We start from the raw sequence: 18,272 nt of genomic DNA on the forward strand, positions 1-18,272 counted from the left end.
TCTGCTTCAAATTTATCTCTCATGCGAGCAATGGTCCGTCGCGTTGGTGGCGGTTTTGCAAATTCCCTTCTGAATCGTCTTTGTACTTCAATTGCGTTTTCGGTCTTCCAATAACATTTTAGGGCAAACTTCTCTTCCAAACTAAATTGATTTCCTACCATGCTGTGATTAATTAATTACACCTACAATATTAAAACCATGTTGGCGACAGTTAAAGTGTGAGTACATTTTTTTAAGACACCCTGTATAAGTACGAAGGCTTTCACGGCCGGTGTTATTTAAATTAAAGCTAGAACTAATAGTAGCACTATCACTAAAACTAACACTAAGACCTAGAAACTTTCGAAAAACTTTTTCGAAAGACTTAACCCGAAAGTTTTTAAGTCTAGTGTTAGTTCTAGTTTTAATTACAATTATACCTATTATTAACTATGAGTTTTATTGATACATTGCGTTTGAATTCACTTTTTTTGAATTAATTTAGTCCTTGGTGGAGTTAAAATATAAGATTTGAGGTTTGAGATAGTTAAAAAAATTTAGTTGTGTACAAATTATCCTAGAAATATATCTTCTAGACTTTAAATTAATGATGTTACTTAATCAGCATAACTTGCTATAAGATCCATCAAGATTTCTCTTGCTGAATTGTTTAATAAGAATTTGAAGACTAAATTACCAGCGACAATTAATGGATTACTGTCAAAAAGGATAGAGTGGAATAATTATTTGGAAAGACCAGAAAAATACAAAAACTATTATAATTAAAAAGAGCGAGAGTACCATAAGAACTAAAAAAAGGAGAGAATATTATAATAGGCGGTATTGTTGAGACAGTATGGAGTTCTAGAGTAGCGCCAAGAAGTTGCAAGGTTACATCGCATCCTAACAAAGAGATAGAGGATACTTGAAATCTTACCATCTAGGGATAACATTCTGTACACCAAGTTCACCATTCATCATTGCATTTATTTTTGCGTTTTTATCCCGTCTGTCATCTTTGCCTTGTATCTTACTTAGTGTTCTCATCATGTGTAGAGTCCTGCTTATATCTGATCTTGTCTCTGCCACGTATGCTAAGATGAATCTCATAACCGTTTTATATATCTTGATTTTGCTTTCGGTATGCCTATATTTTCCGATGTACTCCTGGCGCATTTGTCTTCGTCCTCAGTTCTGCATTTATGGCACTACTTCTTCTTCGAGCATCATCACACGTTCAATTAAGGAATCCACCTTTTTTTTCTCCTTAACTCTCGCTTGAAGTTCATTCTCACTTTTAAGTTGATGCTCCTTCTTTCTTTATCTTCTTACTTGTCCTTGTTTGTCCTTCAATATTTGAACCAATCTTTTTATTTCTTTCCTTTTCTAGCTTTATTCTAGCATTTTTGGTCTATCTACACACATTCGGGTTTTGTCGCACATCTCTCAAAACGGCTAAACCTGAATGATTCTAGCTCTAAGTCTCAAGAACGAATTGAGATATTACGATGAAATAAGAAATATTCTAAAGCAAATTTAATGAAAATTGAATATGTCATAAAGAATTTCTTATTTTCTATAAACATCGTTGTTATGATTTTTTAAACCCAAGTCTGCACATTTGATTGTTGTTGGTTTTAAGAATAGAAATTTAAAAAGTCGTATCTCAAGAACCAAATGAGATAATACTATGAAATAAGAAACATTTTAAAGCAAATTTAATGAAGATTAAGTGTGCCATAAACAATTTCTTATTTTCCATAAACATCGTTGTTATGATTTTTTCAACCCAACTCTGCACATTTGATTGTTGTTCGATTTAAGAATAGAAATTTAAAACATCGTATCTCAAGAACGAATCGAGATATTACGATGAAATAAGAAACATTTTAAAGCAAATTTAATGAAGATTGAGTGTGCCATGAATAATTTCTTACTGGCCATAAACATCATTGTTATGATTTTTTAAACCCAACTCTGTACATTTGATTATTGCTGAGTTTAAGAATAGAAATTTAAAAAATCGTATCTCAAGAACCAAATGAGATATTATGATGAAATAAGAAACATTTTAGAGCAAATTTAATGAAGATTAAGTGTGCCATAAATAATTTCCTATTGTCCATAAACATCGTTGTTATGATTTTTTAAACCCAACTCTGCACATTTGATTGTTGTTGGTTTTAAAAATAAAAATTTAAAAAGTCGTATCTCAAGAACGAATTGAGATATTACGATGAAATCAGAAATATTTTAAAGCAAATTGAATGAAGATTGAGTATGTCATAAACAATTTCTTATTTTCCATAAACATCGTTGTTATGATTTTTTCAACCCAACTCTGCACATTTGATTGTTGTTGGTTTTAAGAATAGAAATTTAAAACATCGTATCTCAAGAACGAATCGAGATATTACGATGAAATAAGAAATATTTTAAAGCAAATTTAATGAAGATTAAGTGTGCCATAAACGATATCTTATTTTCCATAAACATCGTTGTTATGATTTTTTAAACATAACTCTGCATTTGATTGTTGTTGAGTTTAAGTATAGAAATTGAAGAAATCGTATCTCAAGAACGAATTGAGATATTACGATGAAATAAGAAACATTCTAAAGCAAATTTGATGAAGATTGAGTGTGCCATAAATAATTTCTTATTGTCCATAAACATCGTTGTTATGATTTTTTAAACCCAACTCTGTACATTTGATTGTTGTTGGTTTTAAGTATAAAAATTTAAAAAATTGTATCTCAAGAATGAATTGAGATATTACGATGAAATAAGAAACATTTTAAAGCAAATTTAATGAAGATTGAGTGTGCCATTTGATTTTTTAAACTCTGCATTTGATTGTTGTTGGGTTTAAGTATAGAAATTTAAAAAAACGTATCTCAAGGACCAATTGAGATATTACGATGAAATAAGAAACATTTTACTAACTAGTTTTAATTAGTTAGATTGACGCTAGATTGTTGTAAATTTTTCTTGAACCGAAAGTAAAACTAACACCAGACCTAGAACTAGAAACATTCGGGTTTAGCCGTCTTGAGAGACGTGCGGCTAAACCCGAATGATTCTAGTTCTAGGTCTAGTGTTAGTTCTAGTGACAGTGCTAATGCAAAACTAGAACTAACACTAGACTTAAAAGTAGAAACATTCTAGTTCTAACTCATTTGATCCTCTTTGCTATGCTCCTTCCTTCTTTATCTTCTCTTTGTTCTTCATGACTTGAACCAATATTCTATCTTTTTTTTCCTTCCTTTTTTAGCTTTATTCTAGCATTCTTGGTCTATCTACAGACATTCGGATTTTGCCGCACGTTTTCCAAGATGGCTAATCCCGAATGATTCTAGTTCTAAGTCTAATATCAGTTCTAGTGACAGTGCTAATGCAAAACTTTTGATCCTCTTTTCTCGTTCCTTCTTTACCTTCTGTTTGTTCTTCATTACTTGAATATTCTATATTCTTGCCTATTCTAGCTTTCTTCTAGCATTCTTGGTCTATCTACAGACTTTTGATTTTTTCTTCCATTTAATTGGGTATTTTTTGCGGATCTTTAACCTCTCCTACTTTTTCTGAAATTTTTTGGTTTCCCATCTATAATACTTTACCCACACGTTTAACTGTATAAACTTTATTTGTTATATTTTAAACGAGAAATTACGTATTCCACATCAATTATTCGAATATTTGATCATTTCAATCAGATACTGTTCACTGGTTTATGTCGTAGATATCGGAAATCAAGCTACCCAATTAGGATGAAATACACGTCAACTAAATTGCACCGATACAATGTTTATCTGATCATGTAGAAAGTTAGAACTATTTTGAAACATACCAAATTCCAATAAAAAAGTTCATTTGATTTGACTTCTTGAAAACTTTAAAATCATTTCACGTTGTAAGTAAAACTATTCGAATCGGTTGGGTTTAGTCGAGAGGTATTATTGGGATGCTTGAGGCCAGTGGCGTCCATCACCTCCACCTCAGCAGTTCGAGTTAAGGGTCAAAGTCGTTACATCGGCGTGGAATGTCGACGGACGCGCATTCCGGTTGTCTCCCGACGGGTTTCGCTATTAATTATCGGCTCCTCTTTAATTAAGAGCATAGACCAACTCGACGCAAGACCCGCTCGTATTCCGTTGATTTATTCTCTACCCAGAATTGAACGGAGCTGAACCCAAACTCCTGATACCCCCTAAAACGTTTGTACTTAGTAATTTCCACATTAACCCCTAAAATTATCAAATGTTAAGAGCTAAAATTAGATTTCAGAAGGATATTTTTCAAAATGTCCTCAAGGGTGTTGCGTTGATGTTGGTTACATATGGGTTGGTGTGGAAACGACCCAACGGGTGGTTGTTCTTCGGTTGGGAACTTGTCCAAAAGGAGAAAAATAGGGGAAAAGCGAGAAAAATGGAATGTCGCGCGGCGTCCAAGTGATTTATGTTATAAAATAAATCATATTGTAAAACGACGTTGTTGAGGGTGAGATAATGGACGTCACCCGGCACGGTAAAAATAAATAGTTTTTCTTTCCTGGAAATTGCACCCTTGAATATTTAAATACAAACCAGGAAACGAAAACTCAATTTTTTCTCGTTTCACTTCATTTCTTTATTCTGTGTTTTTCAACTGGACAAACAGCGAGCAGCAACTTTTGAATGAAAAGTCGTTCTAGAGGATTTTCAATTATTCAAATTCACCGTTTTGATTCTCCAGTAAAGGATAAGAAATTGTATTAAATATTTCAACAACTAAAAAATATCTAAAATGATTATTTCCTTTTCAATACAGTAAAACCTGGATCTCTTTAAAATTGACTTCGAATATAACGGATAAAATACTTTTAAGTCATACTATTAATACAATCAACAATTTAATACATCATTATTAGTCGAAAGAAAAAAATTTCTAAGCTTCCATCATAAATTCTTATAATCTTATCTTTTCAGCTTTAATTTTAGAACGTTCAAACTTTTTTGGCTTTTCTTTAACGATGAAAATCATGTTTTAACATTCAATTCTTAAATTCTTTTGTTATATCTTGCCCATCAGGCTTTTAACTTTGTTAATAATTTGGAATTTTTGGAATTTAAACTTTAGAGGTTGTTCAATGTGTCGTATTTTCTATACTTTTTCTCATGGATCGTTTGAGATGTTAATTAAATTCTACTCTCCGACTAAAATCTCGTAATTTGACGATAACTATTAACTTCATATTATCTAGTTAATTTTAATAATAACAAATAATTAGTACATTTCAGTCGTGCCAGAAGAAGGGAGAAGTTACTCCCGAAACTAGTAGCACTGATTTTAAATATTTTTTAATAAATATATTTTCATCGTTTTTTCAAATTTCTTCTTTCAATCATTATGATGAACCTCGAATCAAAGATCGCAAGATCATTATTAGTGGTGGAGCGGATATCCGGCAACTATCCGTTATCCGGCCTATCCGGTCATTTTTTAAAAACCGGCCGGATACCGGATAGTTACCAAATATCCTGCTTTGGGATATTAAAAACCTATTACTTAGTACTCCACCATTTACAGGAATTAGTATCTCTTTTAGGTGTTGGACACTGCAGATAATAATCAAGTTCAATTACAGAACAACCGATTAAGTTTTAAAAATTCGTATAAAATCCAGTTCTTGGAATATGAATATGAAAATTTTCCAAAGTGTTAATAAAAGTGTCCTCTTTCCAATGAACAACCCCGTTTTAAAGTTGAAGTTTTGGTAAAGTTTTCGATGTTCCAACTTTCATCGATAATTTTCAAAATTCGCTATAAAATTAATTTCTTGAAGGATCCTTGTGAAAATATCACCAATTATTAATTAAAGTATCATCTTTTTAATGCAACAAGCCGTTTTGAAAAATCACTTTTAGTTCTTGAGAAATAAATTTTTGAAATAATCGACAATTTTTCGAATTTTGCAATTTTCGCCGATTAAGTTTTAAAAATTCGTATAAAATCTACTTCTTGGAATATGAGTATAAAAATTTCCAAAAGTGTTAATGAGAGTGTCCTCTTTCCAATGAACCAACGTTTTGAAAAATAACGTTTAGTTTTTGAGAAAACAATATTTGAAGTTTTGATAAAATTTTTGATGTTGCAATTTTCATCGATAATTTTCAAAATACGCTATAAAATTAATTTCTTCAATGATCCTTGTGTAAATATCAACAATTATTAATTAAAGTATCCTCTTTTTAATGCAACAAGCCGTTTTGAAAAATCACTTTTAGATCTTGAGATATAAATTTTTAAAATAATCGACAATCTTTTCGAATTTTGCAGTTTTCGTCAAATATGTTTTAAAAATTCGTATAAAATCCAGTTCTTGGAATATGAGTATGAAAATTTTCCAACGTGTTAATAAAAGTGTCCTCTTTCCAATGAATAACCTCGTTTTAAAAAATGACTTTTAGTTTTTGAGAAAACAATATTTGAAGTTTTGGTAAAGTTTTCGATGTTCCAATTTTCATCGATAATTTTCAAAATTCGCTATAAAATTAATTTCTTGAAGGATCCTTGTGGAAATATCACCAATTATTAATTAAAGTATCCTCTTTTTAATGCAACAAGCCGTTTTGAAAAATCGCTTTTAGTTTTTGAGAAATAAATTTTTGAAATGATCGACAATTCTGTCAAATTTAGCAATTTTCGCCGATTAAGTTTTAAAAATTCGTATAAAATCCACTTCTTGGAATATGAGTATGAAAATTTCCCAAAGTGTTAATAAGAGTGTTCTCTTTTCAATGAACCAAAACGTTTTGAAAAATAACTTTTGTTTTTGAAAAAACAATATTTGAAGTTTTGATAAAATTTTCGATATTGCAATTTTCATCGATAATTTTCAAAATACGCTATAAAATTAATTTCTTGAATGATCCTTGTGTAAATATCACCAATTATTAATTAAAGTATCCTCTTTTTAATGCAAAAAACCGTTTTGAAAAATCACTTTTAGTTCTTGAGAAATAAATTTTTGAAATAATCGACAATCTTTTCGAATTTTGCAATTTTCGTCAAATATGTTTTAAAAATTCGTATAAAATCCAGTTCTTGGAATATGAATGTGAAAATTTTCCAAAGTGTTAATAAAAGTGTCCTCTTTCTAATGATCCAACTCGTTTTGAAAAAGAACTTTTAGTTTTTGAGAAAACAATATTTGAAGTTTTGATAAAATTTTCGATGTTGCAATTTTCATCATAAAATTAGTTTCTTGAATGATCCTTGTGTAAATATCACCAATTATTAATTAAAGTATCCTCTTTTTAATCCAAAAAGCTGTTTTGAAAAATCACTTTTAGTTCTTGAGAAAAAAATTTTTGAAATAATCGACAATTCTTTAAAAATTCTTTAAAATTTTGCAATTTTCGCCGATTAAGTATAAAATCCATTTCTTGGAATATGAGTATGAAAATTTCCGAAAGTGTTAATAAGAGTGTCCTCTTTTCAATAAAACAACACGTTTTGAAAAATAACTTTTAGTTTTTGAGAAAACAATATTTGAAGTTTTGATAAAATTTTCGCCGTTGCAATTTTCATCGATAATTTTCAAAATTCGGTATAAAATTAATTTCTTCAATCATCCTTGTATAAATATCACCAATTATTAATTAAAGTATCCTCTTTTTAATGCAACAAGCCGTTTTGAAAAATCACTTTTAGTTCTTGAGAAATAAATTTTTGAAATAATCGACAATTTTTTCGAATTTTACAATTTTCGCCGATTGAGTTTTAAAAATTCGTATAAAATCCACTTCTTGGAATATGAGTATGAAAATTTCCCAAAGTGTTAATAAGAGTGTCCTCTTTTCAATGAAACAACACGTTTTGAAAAATAACTTTTAGTTTTTGAGAAAACAATATTTGAATTTTTGATAAAATTTTCGATGTTGCAATTTTCATCGATAATTTTCAAAATTCCCTATAAAATTAATTTCTAAAAGGATCCTTGTGGAAATATCAACAATTATTAATTAAAGTATCCTCTCTTTAATGCAACAAGCCGTTTTGAAAAATCACTTTTAGTTCTTGAGAAATAAATTTTTGAAATAATCGACAATTTTTTTGAATTTTGCAATTTTCGCCGATTAAGTTTTAAAAATTCGTATAAAATCCACTTCTTGGGATATGAGTATGAATATTTCCCAAAGTGTTAATAAGAGTGTCCTCTTTTCAATGAACCAACACGTTTTGAAAAATAACTTTTAGTTTTTGAGAAAACAATATTTGAAGTTTTGATAAAATTTTCGATGTTGCAATTTTCATCGATAATTTTCAAAATACGCTATAAAATTAATTTCTTCAATGATCCTTGTGTAAATATCAACAATTATTAATTAAAGTATCCTCTTTTTAATGCAACAAGCCGTTTTGAAAAATCACTTTTAGATCTTGAGATATAAATTTTTAAAATAGTCGACAATCTTTTCGAATTTTGCAGTTTTCGTCAAATATGTTTTAAAAATTCGTATAAAATCCAGTTCTTGGAATATGAGTATGAAAATTTCCCAAAGTGTTAATAAGAGTGTCCTCTTTTCAATGAACCAAAACGTTTTGAAAAATAACTTTTAGTTTTTGAGAAAACAATATTTGAAGTTTTGATAAAATTTTCCATGTTGCAATTTTCATTGACAATTTTCAAAATTCGCTATAAAATTAATTTCTTGAAGGATCCTTCTGGAAATATCACCAATTATTAATTAAAGTATCATCTTTTTAATGCAACAAGCCGTTTTGAAAAATCACTTTTAGTTCTTGAGAAATAAATTTTTGAAATAATCGACAATTTTTTCGAATTTTACAATTTTCGCCGATTAAGTTTTAAAAATTCGTATAAAATCCACTTCTTGGAATATGAGTATGAAAATTTCTCAAAGTGTTAAGAAGAGTGTCCTCTTTCCAATGAATCAACTCGTTTTGAAAAATAACTTTTAGTTTTTGAGAAAACAATATTTGAAGTTTTGATAAAATTTTCGACGTTGCAATTTTCATCGATAATTTTCAAAATTCGCTATAAAATTAATTTCTTGAAGGATCCTTGTGGAAATATTACCAATATAGTCCAACAAGTAATTTAATTTCTAGTAATTCATTAGATAATGAAATTACTTGATTTCACATCAATTACCAATTACTTTCTGGAAGAATAGCAAATACGAATATTAATTACTTGTTATGAAAAGTAATTCAATTACAATTACATTGGCCAAAAATAGTAATTAATACGTAATTTAATTCCTAAGTAATTAATTACTACCCAGGTCTGTCTTTCAGGCTCCTTTGACTATCATGTAATAGAATACCTGCTTTTGAAAACAATCGTTCGCAAGGTACTGATGTAGCCATAGCACATGATTTTTCTATAACAAGTTTACTCAAGCAATACTTGTACCTTTGAATAATTATTATTATTAATTAAAGTATCCTCTTTTTAAAGCAACAAGCCGTTTTGAAAAATCACTTTTAGTTCTTGAGAAATAAATTTTTGAAATAATCGACAATTTTTTTGAATTTTGCAATTTTCGCCGATTAAGTTTTAAAAATTCGTATAAAATCCACTTCTTGGAATATGAGTATGAAAATTTCCCAAAGTGTTAATAAGAGTGTCCTCTTTCCAATGCACCAACTCGTTTTGAAAAATAACTTTTAGTTTTTGAGAAAACAATATTTGAAGTTTTGATAACATTTTCGACGTTGCAATTTTTATCGATAATTTTCAAAATTCGCTATAAAATTAATTTCTTAAAGGATCCTTGTGGAAATATCACCAATTATTAATTAAAGTATCCTCTTTTTAATGCTAAAAGCCATTTTGAAAAATCGTTTTTAGTTTTTGAGAAAAAATTTTTTGAAATTATCGACAATTTTTTCGAATTTTGCAATTTTCGCTGATTAAGTTTTAAAAATTCGTATAAAATCCACTTCTTGGAATATGAGTATGAAAATTTCCCAAAGTGTTAATAAGAGTGTGCTCTTTCCAATGAACCAACTCGTTTTGAAAAATAACTTTGAGTTTTTGAGAAAACAATATTTGAAGTTTTGATAAAATTTTCAACGTTGCAATTTTCATCGATAATTTTCAAAATTCGCTATAAAATTAATTTCTAAAAGGATCCTTGTGGAAATATCACCAATTATTAATTAAAGTATCCTCTTTTTATTCGGTGGTAGATTGTTGTATATTTTTCTTGCACTGAAAGTAGAACTAACACCAGACCTAGAATCATTCGGGTTTAGCCGTCTTGAGAGACGTGCGGCTAAACCCGAATGATTCTAGTTTTAGGTCTAGTGTTAGTTCTAGTGACAATGTTAATGCAAAACTAGAACTAACACTACATCTAGAACCAGAAACATCAGGGTTTAGCCCCACGTCTCTCAAGATGGGTAATATCAGTTCTAGTGACAATACTAATGCAAAATTAGAACTAACACTAGACCTAGAACTAGAAAGTAACGAGTTTATCCGTCATGTCATAAGAGACACACTCTTTAGCCGTCTTAAAGAGCAAATTAAAAATTTTTCATATAATGGACACTCTCTACCAGGTATTAATCTGTAATATCGAGATTTTACTGTAATTTTGAACTGAATGTTTTTTAAAACCCTTTTTATTAATTTTATTTATTTGATTTTCCTCTCAAATTCAATTAGAAAAGTCAAAAGCCAAAAATTTTTAATTGCTTCATGTTGGATGGCCATTAAAGAGGAAGCGCAAACAGCTTTCCAACCCCTCTCTTTCTCCACTTCATATATGTATATAGAGGGTGTTATGTAGTGCGGGACGTACACGTTTCGAGCATTAAAAGGGGTTAACAGCCCGTGCCAGACACCCAATTAAAAGTGACTTTTAATAATTTATCCTTTCCCCAAAAGCGTTCAGAACCCCAAAACCCACTCTTGATACCCCCTATCTCCCCATATTATTACATCTGTGTGTGCGTATGAGACAACGAACAATGGGATTTCATTATATACTTCGAAATTAATCCGCGTTTGAATTACGATGTTGAAAACCCCTCGGATTACCACATGTTTAATATGCTTTGACTACTATTTTAATTTTTAATAATTATCTATAAAAACGTTTAAACAAAATTAAGCAAATTATTTTATTTGTTTTAGGGCACAGATAGTTGGCAAGGAAATGATAGTGATCAGGTGAGTAATTTTTAATAAATCTATTGAGCGAATTGCAATGTTTTATCTGAAAATTTCGTTAAGAAGTTTATTTTGCAGTCAATTTCGATTCCATCAAAAAATTTACATAACCCACTCAAAAAGCGTCGAGATAAAACTTTATTCCCTGAAGGCTTTTTGGAGATTGAATTCTTTGTCGATGTTCTCGGTCGTAAAATGTAATAAAATCGTCGTTATAAAACATTGTAGTAGCACCGTGGTAAAACAATAAAATGTGTATGTAGATAACACACGAAACGCGGACGTGTTATTTGGGTCATCTATACGACTAACGAATTTTATTTATTTATTTCGCATTGATAAGTTAAATTTTAAATTAATGGGAACCGAATTAAAACGAAATTATTACAGTGCGATTTTATTAATATTTTCACTACACCGTAAATAATTGCTTTTCGTTTAACGTGTATTTGATTTTGTTTTATTTTATTCTTATTTTATCTGGTTTAAATTGTTGCTATTTATTTTGTTTTTGATTTATATAAAATGTATTTAAATTATTATCCAAATAGAATATAAATTTAATATAAAATTTAAATATATCCGTACCTAACTTCGTCTTATTTAACTTTGAAATTATGACACCTTTATTAATTTGAAAAAGTTAATTTTTAAATATTACTTTTTATAAGTTTATTAAGCGTTAATTAAACGATTCCACAAGAGGAAATTTACATTTAAAAATTAAATATTTACATTTTTAAAACTTCATTTAAATTCAAATGAATTCGTACCTATCTTCATTTTAGTGTACTTTTTTATTTTTTAAAGGAGAATTAGAAAACATTTAATTTTTTCTTACTTTATTAATGAGAATTCTATAAAAATATTTTTGTTTAAAACAAAAATTAATTTAAAAAAGAAATTTAATTTTGTTATTAGTATGAAAGTGATTAACGACTACATCGACTACATTCATGTTGTTCGGTGTAGTGCTAGACGGCGTCGCGTCCCAACTACTTTTCGCCCCCCGATTTTCGGGCGAATTGTTCGTTTTCCGGGTAGTGAAAGTGCCCGCGATCGACACCTGTTGGACCTCCAGGTATCCCCCAACGAATAACGACCCTTACCGGTGGTTTTTCACCCCATTTCATATCATAGAATTCATAGGCGTTACCTGTTCGTCGAACATAACCTACAAAACCGACGCGTAACACCTGCGTTGATTCAATTTCAAAAGCAAAAAGGTTTTTAGGCCTTAAAAACGATTAAATCACTTAATCGAATATAATTTTAACTTTTATTTGAGGTAAATCATAAAAGGATTGGATATAACTGTGTTTGAAATGTTTTTGAGGTTATGTTTTAGTTTATAAATTTAAATTGTTGTTTCATTATAATTGCCTTATAATTTCACGGATTAATGACTTAAATATGTGCTTACCTGGTTAAAAAGATTCGGTTTTGAAGGTTATGTTTGTTATTGCTGGGCGGACGCTAAAAATAGCACGGCATAGTTCAAATAACTGTTTATGGGAAGGTCATTAAACCTGAACCCTAAGGTTGCAGGTTACAGAATAATTTTTATTTATTTTTAAGGTTTCAAGATTTATTATTGAAAAGAAAAAAGTACATTCATAGAATGTAACAAGCGTATCGTGTCACACGCATTTAATGCATCATTATTAGAAAATAATTGTAACTTGTTCGTTAACCTTGAAGACAAGTTTTTTATTTTTCAAATAAAAACTTTAATGATATCCCATTTTTTCAAAGAAACCACGAAAAATCACCGGTTGGGAAAATTTTGTAATAACCCATAATTGATTCATCCTACTGCTTATTTATCCTTTTAAAAAATTCAAATTTCCTTTATTTAATATTCCTTTATGTATACAGATGTCCACGAAAGATCCACGTGATCGGTTTTTAAACTCACCATCAGTGTCGTGCGAGTAAACCGCGATAAGTGAGAAAAATCTTAAGAAAAAAAAAGGAAAGGTGCTGTGTGACTATGTACGGTGAAAGGATCGAGGAATAAAAATCGGGTTTATAGGATGACGTCCAGGAGGAAGAAAAAGCAACAGGACGGCTTTATCAAAAAGGTCTCCTCTTTGTTTAATTTGGACACTGTGAGTGTTTTGCTTGCACAAAAACCTCCATCATTTTATGCAGAAGAAGTTATTAAAAACCATTTTAAAATATTAAATCGCGTTGATGTTATTTTGGTATTTTGCAAGTTTATGAACGCAGCTTTAAATCGCGTATTGTTTTATTCAGAGCGCTGGAAATAATATAAACACGACGGTAGATTAAATAAAGTGGAGTGCCCTACATTGAAGTATCTCGAATTTTTGTAGCGCAACAAGAAAATGGTTGAACTCAAAATTTTACATGATTACAATAAGGGTTGTCCTACTTCAGCTAGTTCTAGTTTTAGTTGTTATTCAGCGCTAGATGGTTGTATATTTTTCTTAAACTAAAAGTAGAACTAACACCAGACCTTGAACTAGAAACATTCGGGTTTAGTCGTCTTAAAAGACATGAGGCTAAACCCGCTTTTGCTGTAACACTATCACTAGAGCTAACACTAAACCTAGAACTAGAATCATTCAGGTTTAGCCATACGCCTCTCAAGACGGCTAAACCTGAATGATTGTAGTTCTAAGTCTAATATTAGTTCTAGTGACAATACTAGTGCAAAACTAGAACTAACACTTGACCTAGAACTACACTCAGCGGCATAAAAGCCGCATCACCTAAAATCATGACCGGTTTCAAACTGTAATAACTTTTGAACGTATTCCTCGATTTGAATAAAGTTTTTTTTATTTGGAATGTCTACCCTTTGCCAATATTTCTGTAGGCGCCTTCCCCATTTTGGCGCTCTTTAATTTCAGCAATGGGGAATAACGCTAATGCGTGTTTTCTTCCATACACTTTGAAGCTTGCTGTGGGGTGCAGCGACCAAAGAAAATAATTTTATTCATAATGGGCTTGTAGTCTCGTCTCTTCTGATCACCTCTGTTTTTTATTCAAGTTTCTAGTGTTGTTAACACCAAAATTACAAGCTCTAAAAGATAACGCAGCTTGTTCGGCAGCAACATCAGAAATTAAAGCAAGTCATATAAATTGACGAAAACATTTCAGTGACGTTTAGTGTCGTTAACGTCGTACACTGGTGCTAAACAAGAAATGCCTTTAAGTCTTGCAGAAGTCGCTCAGGCAGTGGCTTTGATGGAAGATGGACGTACAGTACCGCTCAGAAGTATATGATAATTTGGTTTCTCCTACATAACTTTTCTAATACTGGACGAATCTTCACACAATTTTCAAGCAATGCATAACGAGTGAATACAATTATATTATATTCCAGAGGATACAATATATGTCAAAGCATAGAGGCGTGACAAATTTCTTTTGAAAATCGATGTCAGGCCTAGAAATAACTTTTATTTTAATTTTTTGTTTCGCGTTATTTTCACGTGATATTTTCTGAAAGTTATGAAATATTATTCTTAAGAATGAGTAAAAAGAAAGGAGTTCGACATTTGTCGGAATTGCCGCAGAAGGCCATCGTATAGGGTGCTCGACAAGGATGCACACAGATGCAGCTCACCACGCAGATATCATCGGTATTGAAGACGTGGAGGACACTTGGTTGCTTCGTGACGAAGAAACGAAAATACCTCGAATCACCACTCGGCTGGAGGACAGGAACGGCGCGATGCTGTGCAGAGCGAACACACGGTTCACGACGGTGGACATTGGGGGTCAAGAGGAGGCTGAAGGATGCAGGACTCATTGGTCAATGTCCGGTAATGAAACCACTCGTTTCAGCTAAGAACAGGAAGGCGCGCGTGGAGTAGGCGAACGCGTCCCTCAACTGCACCCGGCAGCAGTCGAAGAACGTCCCTGTGGAGCGACGAGAGCAAGCTCCTGCTATTCGGAACACCCTTCGGGCACTCGCTTCAAGCCCAAGCACCTGCATCCCACGATGAAGCATGTCGGTGGTTCCGTCATGGTGTGGGGGTGACAGGGACTGTCTGCAAGATGACATGCTTCCCTGGTCATGCAAAAACATGGGTCGGTGTTGGCTGTTTCAGCAAGACAATGATCCCAAGCACACATCCAGGAATGTCCAACTGGATCGCGCAGCGTTGAGTGGCGGTAATGGACTGGTGCAGCCAGAGCCCGGATCTCAACATCTTCAAACCACTGTGCGACACTCTTTCACACAAGTTGACGGGCATTCGGACCACTTCCGCCGACGAAAAGCTCCAACAGCTGTAGGCGAAGTGGGTGAAGATCGACCAGTCCACTATCGATGCATTGATCTATTCCATGCCCAGATGTCAGGCTGTGATCAACAGTATGGGTTACCCAACCAAGTACTAGGTTGCTCTATATGACTGATTGTCGTTCACGATTGTTATGTTAATATTTCTTGAGTTATCATTTATTTTTGTTGACATCACTTTATAGCGTATTTTCGTATTTTAATAAAAATAGTTAAGTAGTAACTCTAAGTTGAAATGGATTCTTCTACATAAGTCTATGTCATTTGAAATGCATTGCAAAAACTATGGTGAAAAAATGGTCTGCTTTCATAAAGTTTCAAAGTTATGTGGGAAAAACCAAATTGTCATATACTTTTGAGCAGTACTGTAGCACTCGTTATGTTGCTCTTGTTGTTGGCGATATATATAGAGTACGGTTTCTCGCGCCATTCAACGATTTCGGCAGACTGGCACCTTTATCAGACAACCTGGGTCAGGAAGAAGACAACCTCGTGGTGATCGATATATTGTAACGACCGTGTTACGAAATCGACATACCACAGCATTTGAGATAAGAAATCGTTTGGAACAAGTGCGTCGGGTGAACGTGAGTGAACGCACAGTAAGAAAGAGATTTGAAGACGCGGGATTGAGATCAAAGAGACCAGCAACTGGATCACAGTTGCTTCGAGAACATCGTGTTGCTTAATTACAATTTGAACGAGATCATATTCAATGGACCAATGCAGAGTGGCGAAACGTACTGCTCTCAGACGAGTCGAGGTTCGGCTTGTACTCTCCAGATAGTCGAGAGAGAGTTTGGAGAAGAGCAGGAGAACGTTATGCTCAGTGCAACTTCTCTGAAAGAGTACAATACCAGGGAGGATCTGTAATGGTTTGGGGGGAATGTGCTTCGAAGCACGTACGGAGCTTTGCTTTATCATATCTAAACGCGGATCGGTATATTGAAGAAATTTTGGCTCAACACGTGTTTCCTTCGGCCCATTTATTGGTGACAACTTCTTGTTCATGCACGATAATGCTCGCTCCCATACAGCCCGCATAATGTCCCAATACCTGGATGATTTAACTCCCCATAAAACACATGTGGGATATGCTAGGGAAACGAATTAGAGCCCGTGGTACCGTTATACAAACGCTAGATGATCTCCGAATAGCGCTAGCAGAATAGTGGAACCAGATTCCCCAAAATGAAATTCAAAACCTTATTCGAAGTATGCCTCGAAGGATGAGGAATACCATTCAAGCGAAGACAGGAAATACCAGTTTAATAAAATTTCATCGACATCCATGACTTGCTTTAATTTCTGATGGCGCTGTCGAACAAGCTGCGTTATCTTTTAGAGCTTGTAACTTTGGTGTTAACAACAATAGAAACTTGAACAAACAGAAGTGATCAGAACAGACAAGACTACAAGCTCCTTATGATTAAAATTATTTTCTTTTGTCGGTGCACCCCACAGCAAGCTTCAAAGTGTATGAAAGAAAACACGCATTAGCGTTAGTCACCATTCCTGAAATTGAAGAGCGCCAAAATGGGGAAGGCACCTACAGAAATATTGACAAAGGGTAGACCTTTCAAATAAAAAAACCCTTATTCAAATCGAGCAATACGTTCAAAAGTTATTGCAGTTTGAAACTGGTCATCATTTTAGGTGATGAGTTTTTTATGCCGCTGAATGTAGAAAGTTTAGGGTTAACTAAAGTTTAGCTAAACTCGAATGTTTCTAGTTCTAGGTCTAGTGTTAGTTCTAGTTTTAATTGTTATTCAACACTAGATGGTTGTATATTTTTCTTACACTAAAAGTAGAACTAACACCAGACCTATAACTAGAAACATTCGGGTTTAGCCGTCTTGAAAGACATGGGGCTCCCTAATGTTTCAAGTTCTAGGTCTAATGTTACTTCCAGTTTTGCATTAGTATTGTCACTAAAGCTAACGTTAGACTTAGAACTACAATCATTCAGGTTTAGCGGTCTTGAGAGACGTACGGCTACACTCGAATTCTAAGTTCTAAGTCTTAGTTCTACTTTTAATTGTTATTCAGCGCTAGATTGTTGTATATTTTTATTGAACTCAAGGACGGTTTTATCAAAAAGCGTTAATTAATTCAATATGGACACTGAGTGTTTTGCTTGCACAAACACCATCATTTTATGCGGAAGAAGTTAGAAGAATTAAAAACAATTTTCTGTTAATATTAAATCGGGTTCATGTTATTTTGACATTTTACAAGTTTATGACCGCAGCTTCAAATCGCGTTTTGTTTTATTCACAGCGCTGGAAGTAATATAAACATGACGGTAGATTAAATAAAGTGGAGTGCCCTACATTGAAGTATCTCGGATTTTTGTAGGGCAACGAGAAAATGGATGAACTCAAAATTTTACATGATTACAATACGGGTTGTTCCACGATGATGGATCACTATAAATATCCGAAAACTTACTGTTTTTTATGAAATTTGATTCTACTTAAGATAACGTCAATCAAGAGGAAAAAAATTAAGTTTCGAGTGTTATTCTTAAGGTGTGTCCACAAAGTGCGTGGCGTACGTCGGACACAATTTTGCCGCACGCCAGTTTGGACGTATCAAAGAACGCAGTGCTACGCGGCATATGCGAGACACGCCGCGCACTTTAGTTTATGTCAAAACAGAGGTTAGATATAAATGATACGCCATCTAGTAAAAAACGAGTCGAACCTATTCGACAGATAAATTTTTATACCGAACCTCAAACTGGTAAACCAATTGCGCTATTCGTTAGCTGAAGATATCAACCACTTTAATTAGAGGTGGTGGAAGTGGGCCTAAAGTAACCTG

The 18,272-nt window shown here is 32.5% G+C and overlaps 1 protein-coding gene across 12 annotated transcripts in view; it reads left to right on the forward strand.

Moving 5' to 3' along the window:
• The window catches only part of LOC111418340 (discs large 1), a 439,942-nt gene that overhangs the window by 358,497 nt on the left and 63,173 nt on the right, over positions 1-18,272 (forward strand). For 10 of the 12 annotated variants that reach the window (XM_071194892.1, XM_071194889.1, XM_071194887.1 and 7 more), the window contains one exon: positions 11,132-11,167. In XM_071194892.1, the coding sequence (XP_071050993.1) occupies positions 11,132-11,167 (36 nt within the window). Of the gene's footprint in view, positions 1-11,131; positions 11,168-12,122; positions 12,249-13,045; positions 13,279-18,272 lie in introns of those variants that run through there. The other 2 variants (XM_071194897.1, XM_071194896.1) reach the window with 2 other exon arrangements.

The sequence above is a fragment of the Onthophagus taurus genome, chromosome 3, assembly GCF_036711975.1.
Source record: "Onthophagus taurus isolate NC chromosome 3, IU_Otau_3.0, whole genome shotgun sequence".
Taxonomy (NCBI): domain Eukaryota; kingdom Metazoa; phylum Arthropoda; class Insecta; order Coleoptera; family Scarabaeidae; genus Onthophagus; species Onthophagus taurus.